At 42.4% G+C, this 16,088-nt stretch overlaps 2 protein-coding genes across 2 annotated transcripts; one reads left to right on the forward strand and one right to left on the reverse strand.

Annotated features, from left to right (window-relative positions):
• Window positions 1-5,420: 5,420 nt before the first annotated feature.
• LOC138895988 (uncharacterized) lies at window positions 5,421-6,077 on the reverse strand. The gene has a single exon (XM_070180758.1). It carries the CDS (start codon window positions 6,075-6,077, stop codon window positions 5,421-5,423), a length of 657 nt encoding a protein of 218 aa, XP_070036859.1.
• A 3,548-nt stretch (window positions 6,078-9,625) lies between these two features.
• Window positions 9,626-10,719, forward strand: LOC138895989 (uncharacterized). The gene is made up of 4 exons (XM_070180760.1): window positions 9,626-9,811; window positions 9,895-10,086; window positions 10,153-10,280; window positions 10,533-10,719. The coding sequence occupies exons 1-4, from the start codon at window positions 9,626-9,628 to the stop codon at window positions 10,717-10,719; spliced, it is 693 nt and encodes a 230-aa protein (XP_070036861.1).
• Window positions 10,720-16,088: the final 5,369 nt, after the last annotated feature.

Raw genomic sequence — 16,088 nt, forward strand, 5'->3', positions numbered from 1 at the left:
CATGTCATGCATAGGTATAGGTGTATATATATCATCATCAAGCCTCTGAGGGCATCCCATCATATCGTCTCGATCACTGTGGGCAATATCATCAACATATACCAACTGATCAGGTGGTGGTGCATATATAATGCCATAACCTTTTCTCATATCCCATATACATATAATATACATATAAATACGCGTATATAACGCTATCTGGTCATGGGTCAATGTACATGTATAAATGAATGACATGCATGAAAATATGCTAATAATCTCAATATTCCTTTCGGATAAATTTTATCAACTGCGTATTATTCTGAGACCCATGAACAGAAGATATAATAATATGTCACATGGGGAATCAAGAACATAGAGACCCCTAGTATTTCTATGAATAGAGTCGTTAATGGAAATTGTGCGTTTGCTCGTTTCTTCTGTATAATTTGGATCATGCCAAAAAGAAAGAAGGGATAGCCTTAACATACTTGGAGTAGAGAAAATCCGTATGATATTCTTGGAAAAGGTTGCACCGTACTCCCTTGGAATCGCAAAATTTTATGTTGCTAAGGTGCTAATAGTTCCCGTTGGGATTGTTTGGTTGCAAGAAATTTTGTGGAAAATCTTGGAGGAATTTCTAATGCCTGATTGTAAGGTATTTGGTAGTGTTTTGTAACTAAGAAAATTTGTTTGAAAAACTTGGAGGAATGGCTAATGTTCTGATTGTAAGAATGGCTAACGTTTTTTTTATTATAGTGATTGTATACAAAATATAAGAATGAAGTGTCTTGAAATTATTATGTTATGTTGCCACCTAATAAAGAATGACTAAGAGTCATATCTTTAAGGAGTGACTTGCTGCCATGTGGGGGTGGGGGGGGGAATTTTTAATCTTTATCCAAACTTATTAGTTAATTAGGTAATGTCCTGTTATCCGGTAATTAACCAATTACCCGCATAATTAAGAATTATCTCAAATTACTTAAAATTCTACTCATTTTTAATACACCTCATACATCATACTATCATGGTCATATGGTACCTTGTATGGTATTAGTCCATAAATATCGGGTATTATAGCTCGGACCGTATTTTATCCCAAATCGACAACCTTCAACGAAACTCATTTTCTTTAATTCGTGTACCCTTTATCCTTCATGGAACTTACTTATCATTTGTTATAAATAGCATAAATACGTTAACCTCAAAATAATCTCTTCCCCGCGTCTACGTCGATTAACTGAAGATGAAACTTTAACGTATGAAAACGCGAGATGTAACATCCTTCCCCCCTTAGAAACATTCGTCCTCGAATGTTTAACTCCCCGGGATCTATATAACTCTGGTAGAGTCGCCTTTGTAACAATACTACTACCAACTCTTCCTGTAGAAACTCAATAATTCAACGCCATATAGGACCACAATCATCAATAACGACAATAGCCTCACACGACCAATGACAATAACTAACACAAGAATCCATACACGTACCTTAAGGTTGTGATGTCTCGGTCGGACCCTTCTCTGGAGGAGGAAATAAGTAGGGATATCTAGACTTCATGTCTTCCTCGGCCTCCCAAGTCATTTCTTCCACATTGCTGTTTCTCCAGAGTACTTTTACCGAAGCTACGTCTTTAGTTCTTAATCTCCGAACTTGTCTGTCTAATATAGCAATGGGAGTTTCTTCATATGATAGTTGCTCTGTGACTTGAACATCACCAACTGACGCGATTCTGGAAGGATCCCCGATACATTTACGGAGCATAGACACATAAAAGACTGGATGTACAGACTCCAAGTCCGAAGGCAAGTCTAACTCATATGCTACATGGCCTACCTTGTGTATGATCCTATATGGTCCAATGTACCTAGGGCTAAGTTTTCCATTCTTACCGAACCTCATAACACCTTTCATCGGTGATACCTTTAGGAATACCCAGTTGTCATCCTGAAACTCCAAGTCTCACCGTCGATTATCGCATAAGACTTCTGACGGCTTTGAGCTGCTACTAGCCTTTCCTGTATAAGCTTAATTTTCTCGATTGCCTGTTGTACCAATTCTGGTCCTACTAACGTAGTTTTCCCAACATCGAACCACCCTATAGGCAACCTACACTTTCGTCCGTAAAGAGCTTCGTATGGAGCCATCTGAATACTGGAATGGTAGCTATTATTATATGCGAATTCAATAAGCGGCAGATGATCATCCCAGCTACCCTTGAAGTCTATCACACAAGCCCGTAACATGTCTTCAAGTGTCTAAATAGTACGCTCAGCCTGTCCGTCTGTCTGGGGATGAAATATTGTACTAAGACTTACTTGAGTCCCCAATCCTTTTTGGAAGGACCCCCAGAAGTTAGCTGTAAATTGAGCTCCTCTATCTGATATAATAGATACAGGGACACCATGCAGTCGTACTATCTCCTAAATATAAAGCCTTGCATTATCCTCTGCGGAATATGTAGTCCTAACGGGCAGAAAATGGGCTGATTTTGTAAGCCTATCAACAATCACCCATATAGAATCAAACTTACGCTGGGTACGAGGTAAGCCTACGATGAAATCCATATTGATTACTTCCCACTTCCAAGTCGAAATCTCTATAGCCTGCAATAATCCACCGGGTTATTGATGCTTAATCTTGACCTGCTGACAGTTAGGGCACTGAGCAACAAACTCCGCTATATCTTTTTTCATTCCGTCCCACCAATATACGTCCCTGATATCATGATACATCTTTGTTGCTCCTAGATGGATAGAATAACGAGAATAGTGAGTTTCTCCCATAACCTGCAGACACAGCCCTGCGACATTAGGGACACATAATCGTCCTCGATATCTAACGACCCCATCTTCTGTAATTTCAAATGGTGTCTTCTCCTTCTGAGGGGTGGTATCCCTATAATGAACTAACACAGGATCCTTGTACTGGCATTCCTTTACTTAAGTTACTAAAGAGGATGTTTCCGTATCCTGAATAGTAATTCCAATATCACCTGAGTCCAGTAACCAAACTCCAAGACTAGCTAGCTGATGAATCTCATGGGCTATTCCCCTCTTTTCTGGCTGTAAATATGATAGGCTACCCATAGATCTACGGCTGAGGGCGTCGGCTACTACGTTCGCCTTCCCTACATAGTATAAAATATCAACGTCATAGTCTTTAAGTAGCTCCAAACATCTCCTTTAACGTAAATTCAATTCCTTTTGCTTGAAGATATACTGGAGGCTCTTATGATCTGTATAGATATCAACATGAATGCCATACAAGTAGTGCCTCCACATATTTAGTGCATGAATTACTACGGCTAACTCTAAATCGTGGGTCGGGTAATTCTTCTCGTGCTTTCTTAATTGTCTAGAAGCATAAGCTACAACCTTAGCATGTTGCATCAGCATACAACCCAATCCAATGCCTGAAGCATCACAATAGATAACATAACCATCGGTCCCTTCTAGAAGCGTTAGAACTGGTGTAGAAGTCAATTTGTCCTTCAATGCCTAGAAACTCCGTTCGCAAGCATCAGTCCATTGAAACTTTGCTCCATTCTGATTCAACTTTGTCAAAGGTGCTGAAAGGGAAGAATATCCCTCTACAAATCTTCTGTAATAACCTGCCAAACCGAGAAAGCTACGAACCTCTGTCGGTGTCGTGGGTCTAGGCCAAGTCTTTACTGCCTCAATCTTTTGTGTATCAACCCAGATACCTTCACTCAAAATGATATGCCCAAGGAAAGCTACAGAGTTCAACCAGAATTCACATTTATTGAAATTTGCATACAACTTCCCTTTTTTTAGAACTCTGAGCACAGTACGTAAATGATCTGCATGCTCAGCCTCTGAACGAGAATACACTAATATATCATCGATAAATACAATTACGAACAGATCTAAAAAGGGCCTGAACACACGGTTCATCAAATCCATGAATACTGCTGGGGCATTGGTCAAACAGAATGACATAACACGAAACTCAAAGTGCCCGTATCTGGTCCTGAATGTTGTCTTTGGAATATCTTCCTCCTTAACCCTTACCTAATGGTACCCGGACCTCAAGTCTATCTTTGAAAAATACTTGGCACCTTGCAACTGATCAAATAAATCATCAATCCTCGAGAGCGGGTATTTATTCTTGATTGTCACCTTATTTAACTGTCTATAATCAATACACATCCGTAAGGAACCATCTTTCTTCCTCACAAATAACACAGGTGCTCCCCACGGTGATGTACTAGGTCTGATAAAGCCTTTTTCAAGCAAGTCCTTTAGTTGTTCCTTTAACTCTTTCAGCTCTGTGGGGGCCATTCTATAGAGAGGAATAGATATTGGATGAGTATCTGGTAGTAGGTCAATAGCAAGCTCAATTTCTCGCTCTGGCGGAAGACCCGGAAGCTCATCAGGAAAAACATCGGGAAACTCATTAACCATAGGGATGGACTGAATGGTTGGTCACTCTACTTCCACATCCTGAACCCGAACTAAGTGATAAATACAGTCCTTTCTAATCATCTTTCTTGCCTTGAGATAGGGCAAATAAATCTACCTCTCGGCGATGCCGTATTACCTTTCCACTCCAAAACGGGCTCCCCTGGAAATTGAAATCGGACTATCTTTGATCTACAATCGACGTTGGCATGACAAGAAGCCAACCAATCCATACCCATTATAACATCAAATTCTACCATATCTAACTCGATTAGGTCCGCTACGGTAGATCGACTATGAACCAATATTATACAACCCTTATATAGTCGCTTAGCTACCGCTGAGTCCCCAACAGGTGTAGACACCTCAAAACGTTTAACCAATTCAGGTTTTATTCCAAACTTACTAGCAACCAACGGATTAACATATGATAAGGTAGAACCTGGGTCAATCAGTGCATATACATCATATAAGAAGACTGATAATATACCTGTAACAATATCAGGTGATGACTCTTGATCTTGTCGTCCTGCCAATGCATAAATGCGGTTCTGAGGACCGCTCGAGCTAGATGCTCCACCTCTGTCTCTACCATGACTCATTGGTTCTTGTTAACCTCGCCTAGGGGGGCATACTGATGATGAAGAACCAGCTATAGATCCCGTTGTCTGACCTATGCTTGCATCACCTCTCGTTGGACAATCCACCATAACGTGGCCCGGATAATCACAAGTATAACAAACACCCAACCCCATACGGCACTGCCCTGCATGCTGCTTACCAGACTGAGCACATCGTGGCAAGGGCGGCCTCATCTAACTTGACTCACCCCTATACTGAGAACCTGAGGCCCTGAAATTCTGACCAGGCCCTGAATATGTGGAACGATCAAATCTCTTACCGCTAAACTGAGGGGGCATGCTAGCCGATGGCTGGGTTGGATACCTCAGGTATTGTGGTCTTTGACCACCTTGAAACTCACCAGAAGGACCCGAAGACCTCGCTCTCTTATTTTAGGCCCTATCATGCTCACGATCGGCCCTCTGCTTCTGCTTACGCTCCTCTACACCCTGAGCGTATGCCTGAATATGAGAAATATCCATGTCTGGCTGAAGTGAGACTGACGTACAATCGTTAAGCAAGTGCGGCTCTAATCCAATCATGAACCGGTGAACCCGATCCTCCATCTTAGATACAATAGTGGGAGCATACCTAGCCAATGAATCAAACTGAAGACTGTACTCTCGAACACTCATGTTACCCTGCCGAAGGGTCAAAAACCTATCAACTCTGGCCCGTCTAAGCTCTAGTGGCAGATAATGACAAAAAAAAGCTTTTGTAAACTCCTGCCATACTGCTGGAGGGGCATCCTCACCTCTGGACAATTCCCAAGACTCGTACCAATTAACTGCAACATCTTGGAGTCTATAGGAAGCTAGCTCAACTGACTCGGTCACAGTGGCCTTCATTACCCTCAACATCCTCTGCATTCTATCAATAAATACCTGAGGGTCCTCGTTTGGATCTGCCCCCGTGAATACCAGAGGGTCTAAATTAATGAAACCACAAACCCTCGCACTGACGGACCTATCTGCATGACCAATACCTACTTCCTGACGCCGAGTTTGTGCAGCTACTAATCGAGTTAATAGCTGAATAGCATCTCTCATCTACGGATCCGGTGCATCCGGTTGAGGGGTTGAACGTATAGGGGCAGGCATTGGAGCTGGTGTCCCTCGGAGCTCTCCTGGAGAGGGCGGGGTATGTGAAATTTGAGATGGAATCTCACTATGAGACTCCCCCCGAGCCCTGGTCACTCATGGCGCTCAACTAATAATCTCACCAGCCACAGACTTTCCCTTCTGGGCGGTTGTAGTCTTTGGAGGCATTGCTGAAAATATAACATATCGTTAGGAACTTGAATTCTTATATCGCACGATCTAAGATAAAAAAAGAGGATAATATCCTATATGTCCTGTAGCCTCCTGTTAATAAGTGTGGTGCACAAAACACCCATAAACAAGACTCTACTAGACACGGTCTGTAGACAACCCTAGGACAGAACTGCTCTGATACCACTTTTGTCACGACCCAAATCGATGGGCCGCGACGGGTGCCTGAATCCTACATGTTGAACATCCTTAAGAATGTGTTTAAGATATAAACATGAATAACATACGTGAGGGAAACCTGTCCAAAAGATATGTATACATATACATATGGAATACAGTGGGACGCGCCGGCAAGGCTGCTATAGACAACTATATACCCAAAACTGGAAGCTGACAAGGCCGCATACTATCTGACTATATATAACTGTCTACAGACCTCTAATAGAAATACAACTGTACAAAGACGGTACTGAGCCACATCATACCCATATATATATACAAGCATATCGTACCAAAATCAAAAGCAGCTCCGGATTAAGTGGAGCATGCCAACTCTTGCTGATCAAGGGTCCTAAGAAGGGGGACCGTCAACTTGCCTACCTGCACCTGCAGGCATGAAATGCAAGCCCCAGTAAATGGGGCGTCAGTACGAATAATGTACCGAGTATGTAAGACATGAAAATCAGTACATAAAATACATATATGAAACATGGAATAAAGAAATCCACCTGTAAGTCTGGATAACTTTGTAAATTTTGAAATATTTATAGTGTCATGCACGTGCATATAAATGTCGTGTCATGCATAGGTATAGGTGTATATATATCATCATCAAGCCTCTGAGGGCATCCCATCATATCGTCTCGGCCACTGTGGGCAACATCATCAACATATACCAACTGATCAGGTGGTGGAGCGTATATAACGGCATAACCTTTTCCCATATCCCATATCCCATATACATATAATATACATATAAATACATGTATATATTGCCATCTGGTCATGGGTCAATGTACATGTATAAATGAATGACATGAATGAAAATATGCTAATAATCTCAATATTCCTTTCGGATAAATTTTATCAACTGCATATTATTCTGAGACCCATGAACAGAAGATATAATAATATGTCACATAGAGAATTAAGAACACAGAGACCCCTAGTATTTCTATGAATAGAGTCGTTAATGGAAATTGTGCGTTTGCTCGTTTCTTCTGTATAAGTTGAATCATGCCAAAAAGAAAGAAGGGATAGCCTTAACATACCTGGAGTAGGGAAAATCCGTATGATATTCTTAGAAAAGGTTGCACCGTACTCCCTTAGAACCGCAAAAATTTTACGTTGCTAAGGTGCTAATAGTTCCCGTTTGGGATTGTTTGGTTGCAAGAAATGTTGTTGAAAATCTTGGAGGAATTTCTAACGCCTGATTGTAAGGTATTTGGTAGTGTTTTGTAACTAAGAAAATTTGTTTGAAAAACTTGGAGGAATGGCTAATGTTCTGATTGTAAGAATGGCTAACGCTTTTTATTGTAGTGATTGTATACAAAATATAAGAATGAAATGTCTTGAAATTATTATGTTATGTTGCCACCTAATAAAGAATGACTAAGAGTCATATCTTTAAGGAGTGGCTTGCTGCCACGTGGGGGTGGGGGTGGGGGTGGGGGATTTTAATCTTTATCCAAACTTATTAGTTAATTAGGTAATGTCCCGTTACCCGGTAATTAACCAATTACCCGCATAATTAAGAATTGTCTCAAATTACTTAAAATTCTACTCATTTTTAATACACCTCATACATAATACTATCATGGTCATATGGTACCTTGTATGGTACTAGTCCATAAATATTAGGTATTATAGCTCGGACCGTATTTTATCCCAAATCGACAACCTTCAACGAAACTCATTTTCTTTAATTCGTGTACCATTTATCCTTCATTGCACTTACTTATCGTTTGTTATAAATAGCATAAATACGTTAACCTCAAAATAATCTCATCCCCGCGTCTACGTCGATTAATTGAAGACAAAACTTTAACGTATGAAAATGCGAGATGTAACATCCTCAACACGTAAAAACCATTCGGCACCATGAAACATTATTTTCTTTTGCAAAATTTTACGGGGACGTACAACATCACCACCTACGTGGAAGGGTTTCTAAGTGTTTACACTTACCCTTTCACGATGGGCCCCCTCGACCCCGTCGTTGTTGATTTTTGCTGTCAATACCAAATAACCCTAGGCCAAGTCCATCCCTCATTTTGGTGAATTGTTATTCTCCTCCGATTCTTCGTGAGCAAAGTCGAGGGGATGCCTTTCACCATCGACCACCTCATCAGGTTGTACAGCCCACGCCTCTATCGAGGTAGGTTAATAAAACTTCAGCGTCGGGCTACAAAAGTGCTATTCTCGAGCATAGACGAGGACAAGGACCGAGGCTGGATGGGCCGATTCGTTCGAGTGAGGACTTCCGACCTAATCCCGATTGAGAAGATGCCATTTCCCGAGAAATAGAATATGAAGAGTAAGTACAATCCCACTGTTAGCTCCTATTTATTGCATTGCTCCTTTTCTTCTTCTCATCAATATCCTTTTACGTGATGTACCGGTCGCTTGGATGCCCGATGCAATTCCTAACCTTAACAGCTGGATTCGGGACCTGGCCTTGACCTCTACGTATGTCGAGCGCTCATGGTGTGATTTATCAAAGGGCCTATGGGAGGCCAAAACTCATGGTCAGCCCCTTTTCCACGTCTTTGATGGTTTTGTTAAAGCATTTCTTACTTATCTTCCTTTCATACAGGCCTTGGCAAAGATTCTGTCATGAGGCCCTTATCTGGTGAGGAGGAGACTTCGATCCCGGCACCGAAACCGGAGAAGGAAAAAAAGAGTAAAAAGATCTCAACCTCTAAGGATCCAGAGCCTAAGAAAAAAAGGCTCGTAAGCCGAGGAAGAACATCATCCTCCTGACCGAAGACTCTGTTCGGCGTCTAAGGGATGAAGATGAAGAGGAAGAAACAGACAACTCCGAGCTGGTGGCCCGAATGGGAGTGAGCATCGAGGCCCCAAAAGCCATTGAATCGGTGAAGAATGCAGAGACTCCGTCTCGAGATGAGGGAATCTCAGGAAGAGACTTGGGCGAAGTCCCCGAGTCATCGAGGATTGAATATGCCTCCCACCGTAATGAACCAACGGTGGGTACAGCTGTAGGGGCTAGTCTCCAGGCCCCTCGAGATGGATAGAACGCCCCAAGTGATCCACTTGGGGCAATAGAAATTGGAGGCTCCCCCCTGCTTCTCTCGTTTTCCGAGGAGATGATTCAAGAGGATCGGGCCTTGAAGACCCTCTCCATCGAAGGAGCCCATGGAAGGGAGGATCCCTTCCGTGATTATTTTACTGGGGTCAAAGATGCTACCGGCCTGAGCGACTTGGAGGTCTTGAGGAAGGACTCGGGCATGGCATCGATCCTTTTCAATGAAGTGCAGCAAGCTCTGAATCGGGTAAGCCTTAACTCCCCTTGTTGGTATTACCCTTGAGTTTATTTTACTCTTCCTATCTAACTTCTTTTCATTTTTCTGCGTAGGCCTCAGCGCTTCATCGGGAAGCATTTTCTCAATCTCGAGCTGAGCTGAGTAGGTATGAGGCCGACCTTCGAGGGCTCACGGAGGAGAGAAATGCCCTTAGACTTCTTTGTGGGCAAAAAAAAGAGGAGACCAAGGACCTCCGAGCCGAGTTGGCCAAGGCTCACCAAGATCAGACCGACCTGATCGAGCAGGTAATGAAAATCTTAAAAGCTCATAGGCTTAATTCGGGAATGGTGGCTAATATTTCAATCTCATAGCTGCAGCAGAAGGTCGAGAGGATTGAGCAGCTCCGCGAGGAGGTCGATATGATGAAGGCGGAGACATTGGGGTGGAAAGAAGGTATGGACCTCTTTGCTGTAGAAAAAGAGAACGCTTTATCTCAATTGTCATCGGCCTAAAGTCAGCTTCGAGGCATGAAGGAGAAAAGCTCAATTCAGGCAAAGAGAATAGAGGAGCTCGAGGCTCGGTTGGCCTCCGAACTTGCAAAGGCCAAGTCTGAAGCCGCAAAGGCAGAGGCGATCATGGCCGTCTACCGGGCCGATGCTGAAGCCGCTCAAGTCCAAGCAAGAGAGGCAACCAAAACCACTCAAACTTGAGCACATTGGATTGCTGAACTCGCCAAATACCAATCTTAAAGGGAAACCCTCGAGGAGATCCACGCTCGAGTTTTCGATCTTACTGATGAGATAATAAAGGCTAGAGAGCGTGAAGCTGATGCTGGAGCGCTGGCCTCCTCCGATGATGATGATGACGCCGAGAGCAAGAGCGGGTCCGAGAGCGGGGAGGACCTCGATGGAGAAGAAGCTTCCCCCGGAGAAAATTAGGAACCTTAGGATTTTTCATTTTTGATCTTTTATGTAGGGTCCTGATCGGACCTTGTAAATATTCTCATATATATAAAGATCTCTTTCCTTTCCGACTTGTCTTTATTTCATTTTCTGCCTTGTGAAAATTTTGTTTCATTCATGCCTTATGAAAATTTTGTTCATAAGTTCGAGGCTTAGGCAATTTGATCGAAGTCAGACTAGTGTAGTTTTTATAATCAAGTGAGTACTTGCTCGAACTCATAGTAGGGTGACCCTTAAGTTTTAATTGAGTGAGGATGAATTCTCGAACTCAAAAATAAGATGGCCCTTTAGGCTCTTGAATTAGGCCGATACGTCCATAGTAAAAAGAATGGCTTTCTCCCCCTTTTCGGCTTGAAAAGTTAATTGTTTGATCATATAAAATATGTTGTGCCTTAGCAATAAATAAGGGATTTGTTCGAGAGTTCGAACGATTCCATACCCATTAGGGTTTTCAAAGGTCGATATTATCGAGACGCTTTGTTTCGTAATGCCTTAGCATAAAATAAAGAATCGTTCGAGAGTTCGAACGACTATTAGGGTTTTCGAGGGTCGATATTATTGAGACCCTTAATAATTTAGCCGAGGGTAGCCTTTTTAACCGGTTTATGAAAATATTTGAAGGCCTGTTTTATAACAGAAATCGGACGTCTCTGAACCGTGTTAATTTGGCTGTAGCCTTTGGCTTTGGACTCGCCTTTTGGGCTTGTTCCCCTGTTATGCTCCAAACTTGTTCGAAGTATCAGTCCCCGACTAGGGTGGTCATGGCCTATAAAATCGAGGGTTGACTTTTTAAGGTCTTACGATCTCGAGGTTTTAATAATTCGATCATGTCAATTTTTTTGATGGTGGTCCCCGAGTGCGGGGTCAATTGTTCGAACTTTAGTAGTGATCGGCTCTTAAGCCAGTTTCCACAATAGATCGCAAGCACGACATTGCAAAGTAAAAATTTCTCTAAGGCATGAACTATCTGGTAAGGAAAAATACACTTTTTTCAATAGATTAACATGCGTACATGTTTGCCATTAGGGCTCGAGTAATATACATGGGCATGGTTCATTCGACCATTTAACCCTTACAAAATTTACCTATCGAGACCCTGTCGGCACAAAGCATTTTCCTTGTAACTATCTATGGGTGATACCCCCAGTATTCGAGGTTGATTGTAAATGAGCCTCAGATATTGTTGAATTGCTCTAAGTTAGCACGAACAACGGTTGCCTTATTAAAAACCTTGCCGGAAAAATCTATTTGGGACAAAAACCGGTCTAAGGGAAAAAGAGTGCAACGCGTACTTTCAAACCTAAGGACTTTGTGTTTAAAGAAACCTTTGATGTCTTCGATTAAACGCCTGCAAATGGTTAGTATAAAATATAAACGAAAGTAGAGAAGGTCGTACCTTAGCAGTAATATCGTTTGAGGAGTGATATGTTCCAATTGTTTGGTAATTATTCGTCGTTCATCGTGCCAAGTTTGTAGGATCCCTTTTCGATGATATCGAGGACCTGATACGGTCCCTCCCAGCTCAAGCAAAGTTTTCCTTCATTTGGGTCTCGAGTATTGAGGGTGACCTTCCTCAGAACCAAATCTTCGATTTTAAAGTGTCGAATATTAGCTCTTCGATTGTAGTACCTTTCGATTCGCTATTTCGGTGCGTCCATTCGAACGAGAGTGGCTTCCTATTTTTCATATAGCGATTCGAGGCTTGTATTCATAGCCTCGTGATTCGACTCTTCCGTTGCATATCGAAACCTGACGCTAGGTTCTCCAATTTCAACCGGGATCAGAGCTTCGGCGCCATATACTGAGGAGAACGGTGTTGCCCCCGTACTGGATTTTGGCGTTGTTCGATACGCCCAAAGGACTTCGGGCAATGTTTCTCTCCATTTTCCCTTAGTGTCGTTCAATTTTTTCTTTCGATTTTGAATGATGGTCTTGTTTGTCGATTCGGACTGTCCGTTCCCACTATGATGATATGGTGTTGATAGGATCTTTTTTATTTTGTGATCTTCAAGAAATTTTTGTCACTTTGCTGCTGACGAATTGCTTTCCATTGTCGCATACGATCTCGACAGGCATCCCGGATCGGCATATAATGTGGTCACAGATGAAATCTATGACTTTTTTCTCTCTAATTTTCTCGAAAGCCTGTGCTTCAACCCACTTAGAATAATAGTCATTTATAAACAAAATAAATTTAGCTTTACCTGGGGCCGATGGTAGAGGGCGGACGATATCCATTCCCCATTTCATGAATGACCATGGGGATAAGACTGAGTGGAGTTGCTCTCGGGGTTGGTGAATCATCGGCTCATACCTTTGACATTTGTCGCACTTTCGAACAAACATTTTTGTATCCTTTTCCATATCGGCCTAATAATATCCTGCTCTGATGACTTTGTGAACCAATGATTCGGCATCAGAATGATTTTCGCAGGTGCCCTCGTGGATTTCTCGTAGGACGTACTCGGTATCTCCTGGTCTGAAACATATTGCCAATGGTCCATAAAACATCCTTCTATATAGTGTTCCATCTTTGACCAATGTAAATCGTGTGGCCGTCGTACGTAGAGTCCTTGATTCTTTAGGATTCGATGGAAGCTTCCCGTTCTTTAGCTACTCGATATATTTGTTCCTCTAATCCCAGGTCAGACTTGTGGAGTTGATTTTGGCGTGGCCTTCTTCGATTACTGACCTTGAAAGTTGTACGACAGTCCCCAAGCTAATCTCGTCATCTTCAACTGATGACCTCAGATTTATAAGGGCATCGGCCTCGCTGTTTTGTTCTCGAGGTACATGCTGTGGGGTCCATTCTTTAAATCGATGTAGAGTCACCTGTAATTTGTCCAAGTACCTCTGCATTCGATCTTCTCGAACCTCGAAAGTTCTGTTAACTTGGTGTACCACAAGCAGGGGGTCACATTTGGCCTCGACGACCTCTTCTCCCAAACCTTTAGCTATCTCAAGACCTACAATTATGTCCTCATACTCGGCCTCATTGTTAGTTAACTTGGAAGTTTTGATAGCTTGTCTAATTGTATTACCTGTGGGCGGCTTCAAACCAATGCCTAGCCCGGACCCCTTCACGTTTGAAGCGTCGTCTGTGAAGAGGGTCCACACCCCCGATGATGTACCCGACTTTAATAATAGTTCCTTTTTGACCTCAGGTATGAGGGCTAGCGTAAAGTCCGCCACGAAGTCCGCTAAGATTTGAGACTTGATGGTCGTTCGGGGTCGATACTCGATATCATACCGACTAATCTCGATGGCCCATTTGGCCAACCGGTCCGAAAGTTTGGTCTTATGCAAAACATTGCGAAGGGGATAAGTAGTCACCACATAGATCGGGTGACACTGAAAATATGATTTTATTTTCCTAGAGGCACTAATTAAGGCAAGCGCTAATTTTTCTAAGTGTGGGTACTGGGTCTCGGCCTCACCTAAAGTTTGACTAACATAGTAAACAGGAAATTGTGTACCTTGCTCTGCTCGAACTAGGATCCCACTTACCGGGATTTCTGAAACTGCTAAGTACAAGTAGAGTTGCTCGTCCGCTTTCGGAGTATGAAGCAGTGGCGGGCTCGAGAGGTATCTCTTTAATTCTTCCAATGCTTGTTGGCATTCCGAGGTCCATGCAAAATTCTTCTTCTTTTTGAGTAGTGAGAAGAACCTGTGACTTTTATCTGAAGACCTCAATATGAATCGGCCTAGGACGACTATGCGCCCTGTTAATCTTTGTACGGCCTTAACATTTTCCACGGCTGTGATATCTTCGATTGCCTTGATTTTATCGGGGTTTATTTCGATCCCCCGATTTGATACCATAAAGCCGAGGAATTTGCCTGAGCCGACCCCGAATGCACATTTCTTCGGGTTGAGTTTCATGTTATATTTTCTCATTTAATCAAAGGTCTCCTGCAAATATGTCAAATGGTCCTCTGCTCGCAAGGACTTAACTAGCATATCGTCAATATAAACTGTCACGCCGCAAAATCGAGGAGCGCGACCGGCACTCAACCGAGTGAACCCGACCGAGCAAGCCTGTTAGATTCTTTCTACCCAAACTCATTCATGAATAAAAAGAATATATGTTTTCCTTAATTAAAAAATAAAGTGGTCATGTATGCAATTACAAATTTCTTACCATAAGTTTCACCATTTTTAAAGTCTCAAATGGACAAGTAATACAACCATAACATAGCATAGTTTGTCTTTCCCATCACCAATCCACAACCCACACTATGTCTACGGAGCCTCTATAGATAAGGATGAGTACAATGATAATGCCGACAACAAGGCCCCGGCTATACCTCAAACAGAATACACAAAGAAGAAAAGATACATGACCCCGGGATGAAGTGAGGCTCACCAAGTCAGCTGGGAAGAAGGTGTACTGCAATCACTGATCAATATCTCCTATTGTGGAACCACCTGCATCTATTTAAAGATGCAGCGCCCCTGGAAAAAGGGACATTAGTACCGTCGAATAGTACTAGTATGAAAACTAAACACCAATTTAAGAATTCAGAAATACAAGATGAATATGATGAACCAGTGCGGCAATAGTATAATATAGATAACTGTTTAAACCAGAGCAAGCTTAATAAGAGTTATCAATAACATTTATAAGATTTAAGATGAGATCCTCTGTAACCATCTTCACACAAAGCGGCCCCGCCGCCTCACCCGATGTATGTAGATAGAAGTGTACGTACAATGCCACAACTCTAATCAAGCGGCCGTGCCGCCTCACCCCCAATGTATGCGTGTGGATATATAATCACAGCACTAAGAACTTACACAAAGCGGCTATGCCACCTCACCCCAATGTATGCGGGTGGTGGTGCCACAACAATACCAAAACTATACACAAAGCGGTCATACCGCCTCACCCCAATGTATGCGGGTGGAGGTGCAGTCCCACAATACCATAATCTTTACACAAAGCGGTCATGCCGCCTCACCCCAATATATATGAGGGTGGAGGTGTATCATAATCACAATATCTATACCCTAATCCCCACACAAAGCGGTCATGCCGCCTCACCCCAATGCATGCGGGTGCAAGTGTATCACAATCATAATCTCTACACAACTTGGCATAATAACTTTCACATAAATCATGACTAGAAATTGTAACATGTGGATACATAATCCATAGTTTGGGACACATCCTCAATTTATAATGCAATATGATAAGAGCATTTGAAACACGAATTGAACATATATCTTCATCACAAAACTTATCAGAATACTCCATTTATAATCAACATCTCGTAACTTACAAGGATATTGGGAATTCCAATTCTTAAAGAAGATTTTAGCGAACATACCTCACTTGAGCTTCC

Source organism: Nicotiana tomentosiformis, chromosome 7 (assembly GCF_000390325.3).
Source record: "Nicotiana tomentosiformis chromosome 7, ASM39032v3, whole genome shotgun sequence".
Classification (NCBI taxonomy): domain Eukaryota; kingdom Viridiplantae; phylum Streptophyta; class Magnoliopsida; order Solanales; family Solanaceae; genus Nicotiana; species Nicotiana tomentosiformis.